The following is a 21,071-nucleotide window of genomic DNA, read 5'->3' as shown; positions in this document are numbered from 1 at the left end:
CTTACATCTAAAATCAGTTCAATATACAGTAGTGTACATATAATTTCCCCATCCCCCCAAAAGGAATTAAACACATTACAATTAAAAAAATAAGCAGTTATTAATAAAATAATCAAATAGGCTGAGTGATATACAATACATGATGCGATGGGGGGTGTCATTTTTGGCTGAGTGGTTCTATTCATGAAAGGCCTGCCAGAAGAGATCCGTCTTGATAGCTTTTTTAAAGCTGGCCATTTGACTGATCTCCTCCTGTAGTGTGTTCCACAGTCTGGGAGCGGGTGCAGAAAAGGTCCTCTGGGAGGTTGCAGTCCATCTGGATTTAATAGGTTGCAATAGATTCCTCCCAGAGGACCTGAGGCCTCAGGGTGGATTATACAAAAGTAGGTGATCCCTTAGAAAGATTGGACCCAGGCCATGTAGGGTTTTAAAGGTGATAACCAACACCTTGTACTGCGCTCAGAAACCAATAGGCAGCCAGTGGCGTGCTTTCAAAATAGGTGTTCATATCATAAAGTTTATCGCCCGGACCCTAAAATGGGCCCGTTGCGTTACAAAACAAGTGCATGCAGGGGCGTGCATGGAATGAGATGGGACGGCATTTTACTGCACATTGGAACGTCGCTGCTGCCGCTGGGTATTCCAATCATGTCCTCCCTCCATTCCAGAAAGCACGATTTCTGAGAACTTTTCTAAAGTAAACAACATTTTACACTAAAAGACCATAACATCATATCTACTCCCCATAAAGGCAGTCAGTTCCACTTATGAACAGCTCATACTGTCGTTAGTTCTACCTTAAGCTTTAAAGAATTTGTAATTTGAATTCATTGGTTTGTGTCTGGTAACAATAGAAAAGAAGTTCACTCCATGTTCCACACGACAGGCCTTCAGGTATTTGAAGATGGCTACCAGATCACTTCTCAGTCTTCTCTTTTCCAGACTGAACATACCCAGCTTCCTCAACTGTTCCCCATAGGATCTGGTGATGCCTGCAGAGGAGCTTTATCAGAGGTTGGGACATCTTTTTTTAAAAGTAATTACTTACCATTATAGTTTCAAGTACAAAAAATTAATTACAATACTTAAGATTTCAGTCTTAACTGAAATCATTAGTAGTTGTTACTTTTTAAAAAAAAATACTTCAAGCCATTCATCTTGTTGGGAAGTACGCTGTCCTCTCATCTACTACATCCTCCTTTTAGTACCTACAACAGGACATGAAGAGCAAGTACAAGGCATAGCACAAGTTACCTCTGAAGGATATTTCTCCTTAACCATTTAATGAGGCCACCCTTGTGTTAACAATGGAATCCACTAAAAAGTCACATCAAAAAGTCACTGGTTTGCTGCAAAAGGAGTAAGACTATCCCTTGCAAAATTACACTAAACAGTTGCTCCATGCTATGCAATTCTGACAGAAAAAGCTAAATATCTCACAAAACTACCATTCCAGAATTCCATACCATTGAGCCACGGCAGTTAAAGCTGTGTCAAACTGGATTATTTCTGCTGTGCAGATGCAGCCCTAGACATTGCATAAAGACTAGTCATCTGTCCCGGATATTGGCATTTTTAAGCTCTTATACCTTGGGAATTTTGCTGAGATTCATATGGGAATGGGTGGGAGTAAAGATCTGTCTCTTCTTTTGATCCAGCAATATTGGATGTTCCAAACACTCGAAGGGAGTTGTTGCATAGTAAAATTTATATAACAAGGGTCTGTCTGTGTCAGTCCACCTGTAACATTTCTGGAAGAGAATTATTTATCTGCTCTTATAATTTGTACACACCAACAGTCACACTTCCATCTTCTTTCATGAAGCACAAGGCAGTTGCTTGCCTGAAGCAAAACACAAGATAGACCCCCCCCTTTTTTTTTCCACATGTAGCAATAAATAGGACTGGTAGCTGAATCTTACTTCCAAACACTGGTGATGGGCAGGGTCTTCCTTCATGCCTGTGGGCAACAGCCTAGTTTATCAGACTGAAGACAAAATATGTAGCACAAGCAGCTTTTTGGGAATAACCAGGAGGAGACTCCAAAGGAATAATGTGTATGTATACATGTGTGCCTGCTATTACATTCCACCTAATAATGGTAGAATTCAAAGATATAGCCGTGACAGTCTGTAGAACTAACTGAAACAAAAGACTTGGCAGGATGAGCTTTCATAGACTTCAGTCTATTTCCTCAGATGCATTTGGTGGAGTGGAAGCCAGGTTCTACTCCATCAAATGCATCTGAGGAAGTAGACTGAAGTCTACAAAAGCTCATCCTGCCAATTCCTTTCTTTCAGTTAGTCTCAAAGGTGCTATAAGAGCTATCTACGTACTGATTCCACCTAATAGTAATTCTGGGTCTGTGAGGTCTATTTAAGAAGCAACTTTCACCCCACCCTCTTTCATTTGCTCAACCTCAGACAGCCATGCTGGATGGCTGCTAATTGTCCCTATGATGGAAGCATCTAAACCACAAATCTAAATTAGATTAAAACAGGGTTCAGTAACATGACACCCCTTACCCTCCAGTGCTCTGGATAGTCTAGTATTGTGTCGGTGCTGCCATTTCTTTAGATGTTGGTGGACCTGCTCTCAGAACATGAGTTCCCGGAAATATGCCTGAAGTTGTTTCATGAGACAGTCCTTCCCATTAGGCAAACAAGGCCTTTGCCTCAGGCAGCAGATCTGGAGAAGTGAAGCTGGATAAATATGCACACACTCTCACAGTCTCATCCAAAGTTTGGGGGGAAAAGATCACCCAATGGGCTTCCTTGGCCGAGCTGGAATTTGAAACCTGGTCATGCTGGCTAGTGGCTCTGCTGGCTATTAAAAGATCTGACTCTGATCCATACACAGCTGTCTCATGGATATCTGAGTCAGGATTTAAAACAAAATAGAATGAATATGGAACATTCTGGGAGATGTGAAGTCGAAGGCTTTCATGGCCGGCATCCATAGATTTTTGTGGGTTTTTGGGGCTATGTGGCCATGTTCTAGAAGAGTTTGTTCCTGACGTTTCACCAGCATCTGTGGATGGCATCTTCAGAGGACATTATCAGACAAGGGAAATTGGAAGTATAATCCAATGGCAATCTGAATGCAATCATGGGGTTTAACGTTATTGCGTGATAGTCTACCACATGCAATTTCAGGCGATGGGAAGTCAGTCCGAATGCAATCATGGGGTTTCACGTTATTCGCGAGAGGTGATCACACGCAATTTCAGGCAATGGCAAGCTATTTTCAGGCAATGGGAAGTCAGTTCAAATGCAATTCGAATTCACATAAATTCGCTGAACTAGAGAATTCACGTGAATGCATTCTGCCTCACTTTCTTTTCATTAGAAATTCAGAGAAATTCCTCCTGTTTGATAAACTTCAGAGAAACTCTCTGAAGATGCCAGCCACAGATGCTGGCAAAACGTCAGGAATAAACTTTTCTAGAACATGGCCACATAGCCCAAAAAACCCACAAAAAACTATTCTGGGAGATGCCTACATACTCCTAAAGGCACCATATCCTGCCTGATCTTGGAAGCTAAGCACGATCAGCCTTGGTTAGTATTTGGATGCAAAGCTACCAACAAATATCTGGTTCTCTTGGCTATATTTCACAGAAAGGAAGCATGCAAAACCCACCTCTGAGTATTTCTTTCCTAAGGAAATCCTATAAAATTAATAGGGTCACCATAACTCAACAGGTGATTTGAAGGCACATATGGACACATGTACATGGAACATTCTTGCTGACAGCTTCAGGTAGACCTGCCCTCTTCCAGAATATTTTCTTCTTTGCTATCTGTAGCTGAACAGGGATGGGTTGATCTGTTATACTTTTTTTTTTACAGGGGACTTGTAAAGTGTTTTAGCTTGCTTTTGTTTCTGTTTAAAATATATTTATTGTTCTCATCTTTAGATACCAGGAAGTGAGAGGTTTAAAAAAGCAACAAGAAAAGAAGAAAAACAAATAAAAACAACCAGTACAAAAATGTGTTTAAGAAACTGTACAAAGGCTTAAAAATAATGTTTTTCATGTTATATACATTTCAGTTGGGAAAGGGTCTCTAAAGGGGTATTCTAGATGTTCTTTGGAGGCAGATAAAAAGAGAGAAAAAGAAAGAGGTTCTAACCTGCAAAAAATCCAATGTTTAAAACAAATCTTCTGGAAATATATAATGTGAACTCCTTTGCCAAGAATCAAGAGGTGCAGCTCAATGATATCTTGCAGGTAAATTATCTTATGTGGTAGATCATATTACAGTATATGTCATAGAATCATAGAATAATAGAGTTGGAAGAGACCGCAAGGGCCATCCAGCCCAACCCCCTGCCATGCAAAACTTTCAAAGTCTCACTTTTCATCTTGTTCCTGTGTCTATTTTGCAAGACAATCAGGACCTTGAGAACCGACTATGCTGTTTTCAGGTTATGATTTTACTGCAGTGCAAGGAGTACAGCACTTGAAATAAGCTCTGGTGCACCAGCCATTCTGTATGTTCCTTGAATATTTTGCCTTTGGAGAACAAGTTATATCGTTTGCATCAGTCAGAGTCCTGAAGCATAGTTTTCTTTCATTCCAGTGTTTAAGTCTGTAACATTGCACTCTGCTTCATGGATCTTGGAGTTCTATTAAACAACAACAACAACAAAGTAGATACAACAACCCTCAAGTCTGCCCCTGCCCCCCATGTACAATATCTCTATGATCAAAATTGCCTAAAGCCAAAGTTTGTTGTGAGAGCTAGATCAGAAAATGATAGGGGAAGGAAGTGTGGATCTGGAGTTTCAGATGAGTTTTGGGCTTGTGGAAAACCAAGTGGATGGCTTCTAATGCCCCTGTAACCAAGAACCTTCTTCATCAGGATCTGCTTCTTTCAAAATGTCAGCAGCAGAAATATCTCTGATCCTTTCACAGTCATAGCCAGTTGGCTTTATAGAGACATGTAAGGATAAAGTCCTAGTATGCAGATATGTAAAAGATAATTTATTGGTTTACAACTCTTGGATTCCCACCACCAGCATGGCTATTGGTCATGATGACTAGGGGATTCTGGGAGTTATAGTCCAAAAATTAATTTCCCACACACCTTTCTTCCACACTCTTTTCCACACTACTGCCTATCCAGCTTGACATGGTCCCCAATCATTCGCCGTCGGTAGATCGCCAGGAAGATATCATTTTCTGTGGGGCAATCATTGTGGCAGGAACAGGATTTGATCATCATCATCTTGCGAACAAAAGAGTCACCTTCTGGACACCTGAATTCCACTTCTGTGGTGCTGGTAATGAGTGGAGTGCAACACCGCCCATCTGTGCAGCGGCCACAGAACTTGGGCCGGTAGGATCGGGTGCTGGTGCAGCCCGTGAACTCAAAGCGTATGGGTTGGGAAGGCTTTGCGTTCCTCACACACTTCTTTCCCTTCTGGAAAGAGACAACAAATCAGTGGGTAAGGTACTCACACAGGGAACACATAAACACTGGAAGCTCCTCAATACCAGGTCAAATTCATTAGCTAGGAATGGGGAAAGTGGGGCCTACGGCCACATGCAACCCCTGAACCCTACTTTTGCAGCCCTTGAAACACCCTGGTGACCCCAAATTCCCCCAGATCCACACACAAAAATAATTTGGGTGTTTATTTTTGTCCGCAAACATGCCACCCTAGAGGTTTTGCCTCCATTTATCATGCACAGTACTCGAATTACCACAAAAAACTTAGTAAGTGGCTGAAAGCAGGACCTGGAAGTGACATGACATCACTCCTGGTTTGCACCAACATGCTAATGTAGTCTGCAAGGAGGGTCATGGAAATGAAAATCAAACACTGCTCCCCCTGCAGTTGCCTCCCCTATAGCATCCCTCCTCCTCCTCCTCCTTCGGGGCTTTAGCAACCTGCAATGGCATGTGCACACTCCTCCTTTTCCATCCTGATCTTCATCTCCAAAGGGAAACCCCTAGCCGGCTGCTCCATCGCAGGTTTCCTCTCCACGTAAAAAGCCTGTGGCCAGAAAAGGAGGAGGAAGAGGAGAGCATGCATGGCCTTCCAGACTGCTCTGTCCCAGGTTTCCTCTCCAGAGAAAAGGCCCAGGACAGCCTAAAAGGGTATGCATGCTGTCCAAACTGTTTCTGCTCCATCCCGGGTTTTTTCCCTTGAGAGGAAACCTGGGATAGAGCAGATGAAAGGGCGCATGCATTCTGCTCCTCCTTCTCCTCCTCTGTCCAGACCTTTTTCTTGGAGAGGAAGCATGGGGCCAGAGGAGCCAGGAACAGGGAGGAAGGGCCAACTGGGGGTAGGGGAAGGCACACTCCCGGCAAAGTAGCATTTCAAAGAAGCAGTTTTCAGATGGTGTTGTGCTTATTCAAGACTTAACCGATGAAAAAACAGCAATGCTCCAGCAAGTCCCATGAATGGGAAAGTCCCATGAATAGTTTGTTGCTGGATCATTGCTGATTTTTCATCAGTTAAATCCTGAATAAGCGTGATGTGTCTGAAAATCTTTAGCATGATCACCTGGAGTATGTCTTCTACTTCTGGCTTTTCCCCCCATCTCATAATCTCCATTGACTCTGATCAGAGTTGCTTCACTTCCCGAAGTGAAAGGTCTAAAGCAACAAAGCTTCCCAGCAGAGCTTATGGGGAGGGAAATCCCTTTTTTGGAATACATGTCCCAGAGCCCCTTATCCATTATGGCCAATAGCTATTCTACTGGCTGTTTCTGGGAGTTGTAAAAGTAGCTTTGCCAATTGTGTAAGCTTCTCCAGCTAGCTGTCACGATACCTTGATGGTCTTCTCCAAGGGGACATTGCAGAACCGGATCATGCACAGCCTACTCTCCTTCTCCAGATGGCACTGGTAGTTATTGTTTGTGATTCGTGTTGAGATGCCCATCCCACATGTCTTGGAGCAGGGACTCCATTTGGTGGTTTGCACCAAGCAATTGTCTTGAAGGCTGTTCATCTTGAGATTGGGCCTGGGCTTGGACTTCAGCTTGGGTTTGTGCACTGGATTGTTCCTGTGGAATGAAACTGGCAAAGGGGCTTCTGTGAGCAAAGGCAAAAGGAATCATGGCATTTACCACGTTGTTTCTCTTTGCCAGATCATTTTCATTTAACAAATAGCTCAAGTGGCTTCAAGAGCACAAAAGAAGGATTTAAAAGCAAAAAGGAGAGCTTTAACCCCACATCCATGTATTCCAGTAGTAGCTATGGCTCTTTCAGAAAGGTGTCTTTGCAAGCTCTACCTGGAGATGAAAGGAATTAAATGTAGAGCCATCTGCACAAAAAAGTGTTTGCTCTGTTGCTGAGCTATAGCTCTTCCCTGTGCAATCCTGCCTTCTATACTCATCTTTCCTGTAGCGTATAAAATCCCTGTCAATAAGTACCCTATTCAGGTTTTCTTGTAATTGCTGTGTGCCTTCAGGTCATTTCCAAATTATTGCAACCCCATCACAGGGTTTTCTTGGCAAGATTTATTCAGAAGAAGTTTGTCTTTGCCGTCCCCTGAGGTTGAGAGAGAGTGATTTGCCCAAGGTCACCCAGTGGGTTTACATGGCTCAGTGGGAAATTGAACTCTGGTGTCCAGAGTTGTATTCCAGCACTCAGACCACTATGCCACACTCTCTCCTTGTCCCATTTACTTTGGCTCAAAGAAGTAAAGGATGAATGTCCCTTAGGATATTAGACACCTACCACTTATCCACTGCTAACAGAGAAGGGGAACGTTAAAGAATGCACATCAGCATCCTTTATTCCTCCTGCCCCATCACGTCATATGTCAGAGATCACTGTTTGGCATCAGTTAGCTGCATTAGTGTCTCACCTGCTGTATCCTTTCCATGGTGGTTCTTCCGACTGCCCCTTTCACAGACCCACTCTTCACAGCATTTGTTCTTCACTTTCACCCGATGAGGGAAAGGGCAGTCGGCTGAAGGGAGCTGCACTCCATCTGTGCAAAGGGGGACGCAGCCGATAACCCCATCCATGCAGATGCACTGCAGCTTACAGTTGGGCTGGAAGCTCTCGCCATTGCGGTAGATCTTCCCCAAAAGGTCACACGTCGCCCCTTCATGAGCTGAGAGGGAGAAAGTTCATGAAAGCAAGAATTCTATTGCTGCTTGTGCATCTATATACTTGTTGTTGTTGTTGTGTGCCTTCAAATCATTTCCAATTTATGTCGACCCTAAGACCTGGGCAAACCTGGATTTGAGTAACTTGCCCAAGGGCACCCAGTGGGTTTCCATGGCAGAGCCAGGATTTGAACCTTCATCTCCAATGTCCTAGTCCAACACTCAGACACTCCAGTATTTGCCACTGGAGATGGCTGCCTCACTCTGCCTTAAGGTACATTTGGACCTCTCAATAATTGATGCTAGAATTATATGAAGGCAGCGGGCGGGGTGGGGGGAGGACAGTTTCATTTTCTATTTGTTCTGAAAGGTCCAACCATTTCATTTTCCATTTGTCTGAATCTTATCCATTCCTTCACATATACAGCTACCCAGAAGGGTAACTGGAAAATTCAGTCAGTCATCTGCCATCTGGAGTGTTTGATGTCCCATCCATGCTAGCTGTTTCTGCAACAACCAGGGATTGGATTGGATAACCTTTAGGGTGCCTTCCAGCTTTACAGTTCCATTACTCTATGAGGCCTGCCAAATCACGATAACACTATAATAGGTGTTATAGTGAATTTAAAAAGAAGCACAGACTCACAACCTGTGATTTATACTAAATAAATGTTTCCCTTCTCTTCGTTTCACTGTGCAATGATTTTTCTGTGAACTGTGCATAGTGTTCTGACCTGTTCCTTCAGTGAGAGTCAATGATCTATGCAAACCAACCATAAACAAATGTACATATTTTCATGGAATTTTCATTCATTCAAATTCTGATTTGTTGCTTCTGATGAAAAGATTGAATGGACATGTTTGATTTACTTTTTCATTGCACTCACTTAATTACAGCATTGCCCTAGGTATTTTTCACTTCTGATGCTCTTTAAAAGAGGTTCTCCTGTGGCTCTTAGGAACTATCTTTTGGATTTATAAGCCAATGATAAGTCTGTTTCCCCTTTTCATTGAAGTAAACTGCTTTCGGAGATAGTACTGTAATTAGCTGAAAAGCAAGAACACCAGAGCTTGGCAAAGTCACCTTTTGGGCGACAATTCCCAGAAATGTCCCAGTGGTCACGCTGGTATGGGGAATCAGAGTAATGTTTCCAAAAAATACTGTAGTGTTTCTAATCTCTAAAAAACACATCTGTGAAAGACACAGTTGCTTTATAGCACCGCAGTGGTAATGGTGACTCCCCATGTCACTGGAGCAGTGAATCAAATTTTGGGAATATGGCTCCGAATTAAAATTCAGCCTACAAACTGGAACAGATTCTTTGTCCCACTGATATGGAAACTACCAGCCACAAAGGGGCCAGGACCAGATGAACTGCATCCAAGGGTACTAAAAGACCTGGCAAATGTAATATTGGAGCCATTGGCAATCATATTTGAAAACTCCTGGAAAACAGGAGAAGTCCCAGCAGACTTGAGGAGGGCAAACGTTGTCCCCATCTTCAAAAAGGGGAAAAAAGAGGATCCCAACAATTATCGTCCAGTCAGTCTGACATCAATACCAGGAAAGATTCTGGAGCAGATCATTAAACAGAGAGTCTGTGAACATCTAGAAGGCAATGCCATAATCACAAAAAGTCAACATGGGTTTCAGAGAAACAAGTCATGCCAGACAAACCTAATCTCTTCCTTTGATAAAATTACCAGCTTGGTAGATGAAGGGAATGCTGTGGATATAGTACAGTGGTACCCCGGGATACGAATGCGCCGCCTTACGAAATTTCCGGGTTATGAAAAAAATCCATTTTAAAAAACTGTTCCAGGTTACGAAGGTTTTTTCGGGCTACGAAAATTTTTTTGGTGCTTTTCGGCGCTATTTCACACGAAATCGCGGCTTTTCCCCATTAGCGCCTATGGGTTTTTCGGCTTGCGAAGTATTTCGGGTTACGAAAGCGGCGGCGGAACGAATTAATTTCGTAACCCGGGGTACCACTGTATATCTTGATTTCAGTAAGGCCTTTGACAAAGTTTCGCATGGCATTCTTGCAAATAAGCTTGTAAAATGTGGGCTAGACAAAGGAACTGTTAAATGGATCTGTAATTGGTTGACTGATCGAACCCAAAGGGTGCTCAACAATGGCTCTTTTTCATCCTGGAGAGAAGTGACCAGTGGGGTCCCACAGGGCTCTGTCCTGGGCCCAGTGCTATTCAACATCTTTATCAATGACCTGGATGACAGAATTGGGAGCATACTTATCAAATTTGCAGATGACACCAAATTAGGGGGAATAGCTAATACTCCAGAGGACAGGATCAACATTCAAAATTACCTGAATAGACTAGAAAGCTGGGCCAAAGCTAACAAAATGAAATTCAACACAGAGAAATGTAAGGTATTGCACTTAGGGCGGAAAAATGAAATGCACAGATATAGGATGGGTGACACCTGGCTGAATGAAACTACATGTGAAAGGGATCTGGGAGTCCAAATAGACCACAAGTTGAACATGAGTCAACAGTGCGATGCGGCAGCTAAAAAGGCCAATGCAATTTTAGGCTGCATCAATAAAAGTATAATGTCTAGATCAAGAGAAGTAATAGTGCCACTATATTCTGCTCTGGTCAGGCCCCACCTGGAATATTGTGTCCAGTTCTGGGCACCACAATTCAAAAAGGACATTGAGAAACTGGAGCGTGTCCAGAGGAGGGCAACTAAAATGGTGACAGGTCTGGAAACCATGTCCTATGAGGAATGACTCAGGGAGCTGGAGGTGTTTAGCCTGGAGAAGAGAAGGTTAAGAGGTGATATGATAGCCCTGTTTAAATATTTGAAAGGAAGTCATATTGAGGAGGGAGCAAGCTTGTTTTCTGCTGCTCCAGAGAACAGGACCCGGAACAATGGATCCTCAACATTAGGAAGAACTTCCTGACAGTAAGGGCTGTTCGACAGTGGAACACACTCCCTCAGAGTGTAGTGGATTCTCCTTCCTTGGAGGTCTTTAAGCAGAGGCTAGCTGTCGGGATGCTTTGATTTGGATTTCCTGCATGGCAGGTGATTGGACTGGATGGCCCATGCGGTCTCTTCCAAGTCTATGATTCTATGATTCTATGAAGGAGTGGAAATGTCCTTATAAACCATCTATTACAGGCTATATTCCCACTGGGCAAAAAAGCAGCTTATATTGCTGCAATTCTCACTAAGATTTTTTTCCAAGTCGTATTCGAATCTGCTTCCTCATTCCCACTAGGAAAGGGAGCAAACGGACTAGGGGTTTTTTGACCCATGTTCTCGTTCCCATTGAAATTTTCTCAGTTGTGATTTGAAGCGAATTTTGTGCTCCCCGTTCGAATTGCCCTTCCGGAACCTCTTTTTTAAAAAGAGCTGTCAATCAAGTGCCTAAGCGCTTAATGTCACACCCAATCAATCGCTTAGGTGCTTTTACCTAAGGAACTTGGAGGGATGGAGACTCCCTCTGGTAAAGGGAAAAGGGAGCCTCCATCCCCCCAAGTCCCTTTGCCTCCCTGGCTCTCCTGTGTCTTCCTAGACTTCCTTTGGGAAGAGGAAAAGGGAGCCTCCACCCCCCCCTTTGCCTCCCCCATTGCTTCCTGGGCTGTTTGGGGGGGCAATAAGAGCAGGCATGTTAAAAAAAGAAAACATAATAGTTAAAAATGGTGTTCAATGGGTCTCCTTACACGTATTTGGAGCTCAATGTAGCGCGATCGCCTTACCCTGCTTCCCACTCCACTGGGGGAAAGGCTATGCGAATGGGAGAAAATGGCGCCAGTAGTGCAGGAAAGAGAACAAGCGGGTGACACGCCCAGGCCAGCACCTTGAGCACTGCTCCTCCCATCCCCAAGCTCCCGAATCAGACACCTGCAAAACTGCAACGAGAAAACTGCAAAGTTTTCTCTTTGCAGGAGAACCACTGGTACAGCTTTCCTGACAGATGGAAGTACAGTCTCTGCTTACAAGGGAGAACCCACTATCCTCCTAGGAAATTTGTACCACCATCAGTTTGGCATCACCTTCTACCTAACTGGCACCACCCCACTTGGAAATTGGTATCATCAAGAGGTTTTTCTTAACCTTCAACCAAAATCTATGCTCCTGTAATTTAAACCCTGGCATTGTCGGGCAACAGATAACAAATCCTCACCCTCTTCTTTTGCAGAGACACTATGAAAGCAGCTCACCTAAGCAGATGCCATTGTCTTTATGGATTTTGGAGAAGTCACAGTAGAGATCCTTATGGTGGTCACAGGGTTTCTGCAGGGAACAAAGTTCGCCAAGCTGCCTGGCACACACTTTGCAGCACCCACAGCCATCCAGCAGAAGACTGGTGCCAGCAGGACACTGGAGTGTCTGTGATGGGCACTGGCATGGATACAAGCAGGTCTGTGATGCCACCTAGAGGAAACACAACAAACAATGCAGCCGGCTGGTAAATGTCGGGCTAAATACAAGGTACCAGATCTTGTCTGATCTTGAAAGCAAAGCAAAGCACCCACCATCCATCTCAAGACACACACACACATCGGCCACAATTGAGTTTGAGGGCTTTCCTTCACTCTCACTGCCTACCTTGCCTGTGTTTTGAATTTCTCACTCTCTCTCTTTCAATACCACCTTCCTCCCATATTCACAACTTGTCAATTGCAACTAACAAGCCCTTCAAAATAGCCCAAGGAGAGGAAGAGGGAGTGTGTGTGTATGTGTGTGACTATCATATTCTCTGGTTTAAATCAGCACATTGGAAATGCAAAGTCTCTGGCTAGCTAAACATGACAAGGAAAAAAAATTCTCTGACAATGCAAGCCATAGAACTTTATCGCACAGGACCACTCTCAGAACGAAACAGAGCAAGTGAGGTATGAGTGGGGGACACATTTTACTGCACACACAAGTCCCTCACTCGTTCCGTTCCGTTCCCCATCCGTTCCCCATCCGTTCCAGAGGGGATGGATTGGGAGCGGAAGAGAGGGGAACGGAACAAGTGAGGGACTTGTGTGTGCGGTAAAATGCGTCCCTCACTCGTTCCGTTCCCTACCAGGCTCCTTTTGGACCGTTCTCCGTCCGTGCTGGAGCCCTGTGCGATAAAGTTCATAGATGTTGGCAAAACGTCAGGAATAAACTCTTCTAGAACAAGGTCACATAGCCCTCAAAACCCACAAAAAACTATGGATGCCTGCCAGGAAAGCCTTTGACTTCACATTAAAAAGATAGACTGCTTATAGCATAATATGCACATTTTCATTTGAGCAAATATGCAAATAGAGCCCATTGCACCAGGATTGCAGTCTTAAGCTCGTTTATTGGATGTTAAACTAGTTTAATTGCATGAAACTTGTTCATCACCATTGGTCTTGCCTTCTGTGTTGAAACCTGAGAACTGTCCTTAGCACAGTTTTCACTGCACAAGAACACACCCATCTTAGATCTCTTACAGTCCATTTGATGGTAATACAGTGAGGCATTATTCATCACATACTTTTTTTTACTTTTCAATGGATAAGATGGGGCTCTTTTCAGGGGGTATACCTTTTCTTAAATAAATTTGTTTTAAAAAGAGTGAACCTGAACAGCAGAAAATGGAGAGCAATGTGATAAATCAATGCCCAATGTATAACTATCTACAGTGGTTCTCAGACTTTTTACTCTTGTGATCTCCCCTTTTGTCTACATGGAAACATGTAGTATAAGAATAAAAATACAGTCACCCCTCCATTTTTATGGGGCATACATTTCCATGGTGCGGAGCTGACATGCACAACTTGCAAAGCAAATGCCTTTTTTTAAACTGGAGAAAGAAAATTATAGCAATAAAATAGCACCATTGCAACACAAAAACTATCTCAAAGCTGCAATTAAAACCATTTAAAGTCTAGCAGCTGTGAAAGACATGGGAGTGGTCTTCATATGGTGACCAAAATATAAGAACATAGCTGTTAGATGAACCTCCTCAAGGAAAGAATTCTGTAAGAGGAGAACGGACAACCACTCCTTAGTTGCTAGCCACATCATCTCAAAAGAGGCAGGGAAACCCAAAGGGTTCACACATAACTTTAGTACATGTGTAGATTGTTAATGCAGACGTGCCTAGCTCAGCACCTTCGAGAAGATTTCAACTATAGTCCAACTATCTCCAAATACAATGATATTTCAGATTTTGCATCTTAGTTGTGGCATTTTGTTACTTCCCCTTTAGTCTTGTCAATATTTCTCCGTAACATTTTGTTCTTCCAAAATTTTTCTCATTTTCTCTTGTTGTTTATCTGTTTATAAGACTTTCACTTTAGCTCTCACACTTTCTCTCTTATTTTTCTTCTCTTTGTTTTTTCTTCATTCTAATCTTTTTTAACTTGTCCATTTTTCTCTCCAAAATGTCAAGACTGGTTTCCATTCTTTTTTTATTCTCTCCGTAGATTTATCTTTAATCCAATATAAGATCCATCTCCATCATATCAGATAACTTAATAAATCCTCCCCCAATCTGTGGTTGCTTTTGAGATTTCCATTTTTGTGCTTATACTACTCTTGCGGCTTTAATCATGTAGAGGATTGTTCTCCAAAGTCTTTTCTTCCAGTTTTTTTTTAATGCTATCTGTCATATTCAATAAAAAGAGTTCTGCTTGTAATGGAAGATCTTTACCAATTATTTTTTTATCAAATTATTAAATTTTATTAATTTTATTAATTTTTCTCCACCAAGCAGAACTCTTTTTATTGAATATGACAGCATTAAAAGATCCCACATTCTCGGCACATTTTGAGCATTTGTTTTTCCTTGCTTTATGGATTTTACCTAGTTTTTCCAGGATCATGTGCCATCTGTTTAACATTTTAAAGTAATTTTATTTCAGATTTTGACAATACTGTATATAAATTTATGTTTTTTTCTCGTGATTTCTCCCATTTGGCTAATTCATCATTGTGTCCTATATTCCATGCCCATTTTATCATTGCTTCCCCTAATCAATTCTTCTTCCAGTTCTTGTTGTATTAAGATCTTATAGAATTTCTCTGTCTTATGTTGCCCCCCCCCCCCCCCCCATATTACTTTATCTCCTTTCCCTCTGTTTCAAAGCCTTAAAATTTTTTGGTCCATTTTATATCTCTCATTCAGTTGTTTATATGGGAACCAATTGCAGGTTACATCTGTCGCTTCTAATTTGTCTCTTGATTTCAGCCTAAACTTATCTTTGTGATCTTTATTTAGTAAGTCTTTATATCTCAACCACTCTTTTTTGGTGTGTGTGTGTGGGGGGGTCTTCCCATTTTCCAAAAAAAGGTTCTTCTGGTGAAATCCTGCAGGATCCTTCTGTAAATTTTTGGTTTTTGTTTTGTCCAGATTCTAAACCAGTGGCATCACTTGGAGGATGAGGACCACACCAGGTGCCACCCTAAAATGGATTGACGCCATTTCTCCTCAAACACCAATCTTTTGGCAGAAATGGGCTGTGGTATTCATCTGTCTCCCTTTAAAATGCTTTAAGAGATTATGGGAGTGGGGTGACACTCAGTGAGAAGAGAAAGGAGAGGCCCCAGAATATTTTAAAATTAAAATTTCAAATGTAAAAATAAAAAATATATATTTTTGATTTTTTAAAAAAATAATTATTTTAAAAATTTCTTTAAAGACATCACATTTTAACCAAATCTTCCCTATGTGAAGATTTGCTAGTTGTAAATACATTTCGGTTGTGTGGATAATATTGTAATTTGAAGCTATAAATTTTCATTTTGCTAGTTGTTTATGTCACAGCTATTGGCATTACACTCAGTGGTATATGGGAATTACAAGTTACGAGTAACATTTGTGTGAAAAAGCATTGCTAAGATTCTGTATGGTGTGAAATGGGAGGAAATCAATGGAGATGTAACACCATGAGTGGCCGCAATGGGTGACACCAACCCTAGCGATGCCACTGCTCTAAGCCACACAGGGTTCTAAGGATAAACACTGACCCTTTGAACTGCAACCAGAAGTGGACCAGAAGTAGTCTCTTTAAACACATTCACTTAAACCTCTTCCCAACTCAATTTAAAAAGCAATTGAACACATTTCAGCAAATCTTTTATTCAGAACTAACAATGTACACATGTGAAATAAAACAATCAGGTATGGTAAGCCTTGCTTAAGTGGGAACAAAACCTTAAACATTTGGGGGCTTCTTCCAAATTGAATCCCGGGATGCCTTTTTCTTTCATCTGCCACCACTTTTCTAATGAGTTCCATTTTGGTGGCCATTGTTCTAGAATTATTCATTTGTGGAAGAATGAAAAGAGTAAAAGGTCCAAAAAATACTGCAGGAATAATCCAGTTTGAGACTACTTTAACTGCCTTGGCTCAATGCTAGGGAATACTGAGAATTGTAGCTTATTATGGCACCAGAACTCTCTGACAAATGTCTGACAAAACTACAGTTCCCAGAATTCCCTAGCATTGAGCCAGGTCAGTTAAAACGGTCTCCAACTGGATTATTTCTGCAGTGTGTTTTGGACTAAAGTCCTGTATGTGATGGTCCAAAAACCTTTATTTCTTAAATAAAAGGCCAAAATACATTGGTTCTTTTATGAAATAAAAGATTTTGGACCGTCACACAACCTCTGTGAATATGTGATTTCCAGTCTTTTGTTCTGCTCAGATCTATGTGTTTGCAAGTATTGGGGCTAGCTGCTGAGGCAGGTTTATCCATCATCCCCTTTTCTTTCTGTTTTGCTGTTCAAACATGCTTTATAAGGGAAAATGAAGGCAGCTGCTGTTTACCTTGACTGTTGTAGGCAAGCACACATGGCTGCAGTGGAATGCACTAGAGTAAAATGCTGTTCTTTCCTAACTCAAGTGTTATTGCATTGTTTATGCAGACACAATAGTGCAATCTTATACCAACATTCTGTGTTACTCCAGCCCTCCTTCACCAACCACCCAGTATCAATATTGCTAAACAAAACCTTCTAACTACATAGAGGATGAAGAGTAAAAGAGGGGTTGGGCAGGCATTAAAATACTTTGCAGAAAGGAGCTTTACTTCCAGGGCCTTTGTTAAGTGAGGTACGCCTGTATTTGCCAAATGGCCCATCCTAGTAAGTGTATGCAAAAAGTATTCTTAATAAGAAGGGCTGTCATTTAATGCTCTACACATATGATAAGTGATGCCTGTCTGCTCAGCCTACAAGTAAAAACAAGACTTTTTAAAAATGTCAACACTTCAGGCTGAACCTGAGTACCTGGGAAATTACTCACTGAATGTTCTTTCTGCTTCACATAACCTTCTCTACTACCACTAAAATGTTCTGGGTGAGAAGCCAGCTTCCTTCTTGCAGCTGTTCTGGCTGTAAAAAGTCTTGAATCGGATCAGTGAACCATGCAGATCTCACCGCAGGGAAACAGCTAACACACATGCAGTGTCAACAACACCGCTGGGTCATTTTATGATTCTTGCTATCATATTCAAGAGGATTAGCTGAGTAGCTGTTACGAAGGCCAATACCTGTATATACTTGGACAAGACTTCAGGAATCTCAGATCCACTGTAAATATTAAGCCTAACAATTGGGGGGAAAGGCCTATTCTCCCCCACCTCCATTTCCTTCACGTCTTCTATAGTTTTTCCCATGTCTAATTTCAGAATATAATTTTCTTGGGACAGGAGCCTGTTCTTTTTTATTTCATACATCACTCTATATATTGATGGTATGGTGTAAGTAACAATAGTACTGGTAATGCTGGTGGAGGGATTTATTTTTTTTTTTGGACTATAGTTTATTGACATGGAAAGGGGGCTAAAAAAACTTGGCCTACTTTCTGGGACCCAGAAATCCAAAATTTGTCTTTGGAATAAATTGGACAACTTGGGAATTTTTTTTAAAAAGTAAGAACTTGCTGTTATACAGTGGGCCCTTCCCTTCCTGCCTCTCCCAATTGGATCGAGGCAGGATCACAGCAGAGTTTAAAATATACAATTAAAACATTACAATATTATTACCACACAAGTTAAAACCATAGTTAAAAACATAAAATCAACAATAATGGGGTCAGATGCTCTCATTCCATACAGAACAGTCTGTAATTCATAGAAGATCAGGTGGGTATTCATGCCAAAAAAGCTCTGTCTTAACCGAGGGATGTAGCAAGGCGGATCTCCTCTTGGAGTCCATTCCATAGTCTGGGGGCAGCTATACTAAATGCTTTTGGGGAAGTAGAAACATATTTAGATGCTGGTATCTCTAACAATTTCTTCCCATTTGTTCTAAGAGTGTGGGGCGGATTGTATAGGGAGATGTGTTCCCGTAAGTAACTCGGGCCCAAGCCATGTAGGGCTTCAAAGGTAATAACCAACACCTTGTATTGTGCCCGGAAGTTAACTGGAAGCCAGTGTAGGTCTTTCAGAATAGGTGTTATGTGGTCAAATCTCGAGGATCTGGTGACCAACCTGGCTGCCGCATTTTGCACTAATTGGAGCTTCTGAACTTGATACAAGGGTAGCCCCATGTAGAGCGCATTGCAGAAATCAAGACGAGAGATTACCAGAACATGTACTACAGCTTCAAGGTTCTTTCGGTTGAGGTGGGGTCGCAGTTGGCATATCAACCGAAGTTGATACCAAGCACTTCTGGCCGTCACATCTACTTGAGATGACAAACACAGATGTTTATCACACTATGCTCTTAAAGAGGTACTATTCCAGTGTGACTCCTCTAGCAGCCCCCTGTTGCATGCTGGGATTGGCAGTTTTAAGGAGCTGAACTTCTCTGCCTGAGAATTCTAAATACCCCTCCTTAAAACTGCCAATCCCAGCATGCAACAGGAGGCAGCTAGAGGAGTCACACTGGAATAGTACCTCTTTAAGAGCTCGTCTGATAAACACCATAGAGACGGATCCAGAAGTACTCCCAGACTGTGAATTTCGTCCTTCAGGGGAAGTATGACTCCATCTAGGAACGGTTGACAAATTTCCTTCCCCAGGCCTAAGGATCCTATGGCAAGTACCTCCATTTTCTCTGGATTCAGCTTGAGTTTGTTTTTCCTCATCCAGCTCATTACCGACTCAAGGCAGGGATTCAGAGCGGAGATGTTATCCTTAGTCACTGTAACAGTCAGGGACATAGAGAAGCATATTTGGGTGTCATCAGCGTACTGATAAGCCCACGTCTCCAATCTCTCCCAGTGGTTTTATGTAAATGTTAAACAGCATGGGGGACAGAATGGCGCCTTGAGGGACGCCAGATGTTAGTTTTTTTCTAGAAGAGCAACTGTCCCCCCCCCCACGTAAGGGGAAAATGCATATGCTTGAGCCCCATTAAAAACTATGGGGCTTGTGCATGTGGAAAGGCGTGGCGCATGTGCCAGAGATGTGCGCGCCATTGTTTCCTCCTGGCCACTGCTTCAGCATAAACTGAAAGCCATGTATGCACAGGCACACTGTACTTCCTTCACTACCTTATAGATCCTTATAACATCAGAAAAGAAAGTGGAAATGGAGCCCAAGAGAAGTGCCTTTCTCTGTGTCTTACTGCATGACGTCGTAGTGCTTCAGTTCTTTTACCGTAGAAGATGGTTGTGAAAGTGTAAATGGTGGTAAATCTTTTGTCTATCTGTAAAAATCCATTTGACAAAAGACACATTGAAGTGCTACAATGCATGTGATAAGGCATGGAGAAAGCCACTACTCTCTGGTTCTGTTTCTATTCTTTTTTCTTGTATGATGAGGCTCATAGTTAGTTAATATAATATTTCCAGTGACTAAATATTGGAGGGGGTCTTTCTTTCTCAAAAGGTAAAGGTAAAGGTAGTCCCTTGACATGAATGTCTAGTCATAACTGACTGTAGGGGGCGATGTTCATCCCCGTTTCTAAGCCGAAGAGCCAGAGTTGTCCAAGGACTGCTCTGGTGGTCATGTGGCCATCATGACTGCACCGAACTCAGCGTTGTCAACTCTTCCTAGCAGTAGTTCTCTAGGGAAGCTTGACAACAATGAGTTGCCAGTTCTTTTTATAGCAAGACTGTAATAAAGTTACATTTCAAATGCAATGCGATGACTGGGAAAGAAGCTCCTTTACTGGAGTAACAAGCAACATTTTTCTGTTACTACTCAAAGCTGTTTTTCAAGTGTATTATTGGGCATTTTAGAGGCATATTGAATAGGATTTTTTAAAGGTCTTATTCTTTTATCAAGCCTAAGGGTTTCTTTTAAGTAACATAAAGAGTAGAGCAGCATAAGGTTTTTTTTAATCGTATTTTTTTATCCTATTATTTCTTAGATTGAACGCCATAGGCAGGTTTACTCTTATCTATTTATTGTTTGTATGTACAGCACTGTGCAAATCTACAGTGCTATACAAATAAAGAATAATAACAATAATGCAGTGAAGAAGAACAATATTTTTTTTTCTTTTTCAGCACTATAGCAAGTAACAGGAATTAATTTGCTCAAGCAAAAAAAGGGCCAGGGGGAAAGGGCCCGAGCAGCCCCTTTCTTTCCCAGCAGCAGCTCCCTGGGGTGTCCTGGGGCATGAAGCCCCAAGGACACCCCTTTCCAGGCAGGGGGGGGAGTGGTGTTTTGCCACTTCTCCGAGGCCTGGAAAAGCGGCGGATTGGGGCCTCCGGTGCTGCCGCTGTGGCTGCTCAGGCCCTGATCCAGCGGGGATTGTGGCACCTGCAGTCCACCCCAAAGGGGCAGTCTGTATCCTGCCATTGTCAGACTTTTTAAGTACTGGGATGGGAAATTGCCAGGGAATACCAGGTGCTGCAGGCTATATTTAAAGGGAAGAAAATGAGAAACCACCACTGAGTATTCCTTGCCTAAGAAAACCGTATGAAATTTGTTGGGTTGCCATACGTCAGCAAGTGACTTGGGGCACATGCACACAGAGATACACATCACTGTCTATATGATTTCTGTTGTCTAGGGAAAGGGCATCTTTTCTCTCTGTTCCATTTCTACCCTTTAAACAGTTCTAGCAGCAAGATGTGCAGTGCTATGCCTGCGAAAGCAAAGC

General features: G+C 42.3%; 1 protein-coding gene across 1 annotated transcript; it reads right to left on the bottom strand.

The window, feature by feature from the left end:
• Positions 1 to 3,914: 3,914 nt before the first annotated feature.
• On the bottom strand, positions 3,915 to 13,502 carry LOC121915479 (CCN family member 2-like). The gene is made up of 5 exons (XM_042439788.1): positions 13,440 to 13,502; positions 12,266 to 12,479; positions 7,825 to 8,076; positions 6,784 to 7,031; positions 3,915 to 5,426 (listed from the first exon to the last, which is right to left on the bottom strand). The coding sequence occupies exons 1-5, from the start codon at positions 13,500 to 13,502 to the stop codon at positions 5,115 to 5,117; spliced, it is 1,089 nt and encodes a 362-aa protein (XP_042295722.1). The 3' UTR covers positions 3,915 to 5,114.
• Positions 13,503 to 21,071: the final 7,569 nt, after the last annotated feature.

The sequence above is a fragment of the Sceloporus undulatus genome, chromosome 9 (genome assembly GCF_019175285.1).
Source record: "Sceloporus undulatus isolate JIND9_A2432 ecotype Alabama chromosome 9, SceUnd_v1.1, whole genome shotgun sequence".
In the NCBI taxonomy this organism is placed as follows: domain Eukaryota; kingdom Metazoa; phylum Chordata; class Lepidosauria; order Squamata; family Phrynosomatidae; genus Sceloporus; species Sceloporus undulatus.
Note: the sequence above shows the minus strand (reverse complement) of the source record. Positions and strands in the feature narration are given on the sequence as shown.

Excerpts from the sequence above, each read along its gene's own strand:
- LOC121915479 (XM_042439788.1), bottom strand. The coding sequence starts at position 13,502 with ATGGGTGTGTTCTTGTGCAGTGAAAACTGTGCTAAGGACAGTTCTCAG. Across the intron at positions 7,032-7,824 it reads CCATGGAAAGGATACAGCAG|TTTCATTCCACAGGAACAAT; the intron begins GTGAGACACTAA and ends CCCCTTTGCCAG. Across the intron at positions 5,427-6,783 it reads CCTTGGAGAAGACCATCAAG|AAGGGAAAGAAGTGTGTGAG; the intron begins GTATCGTGACAG and ends GTCTCTTTCCAG.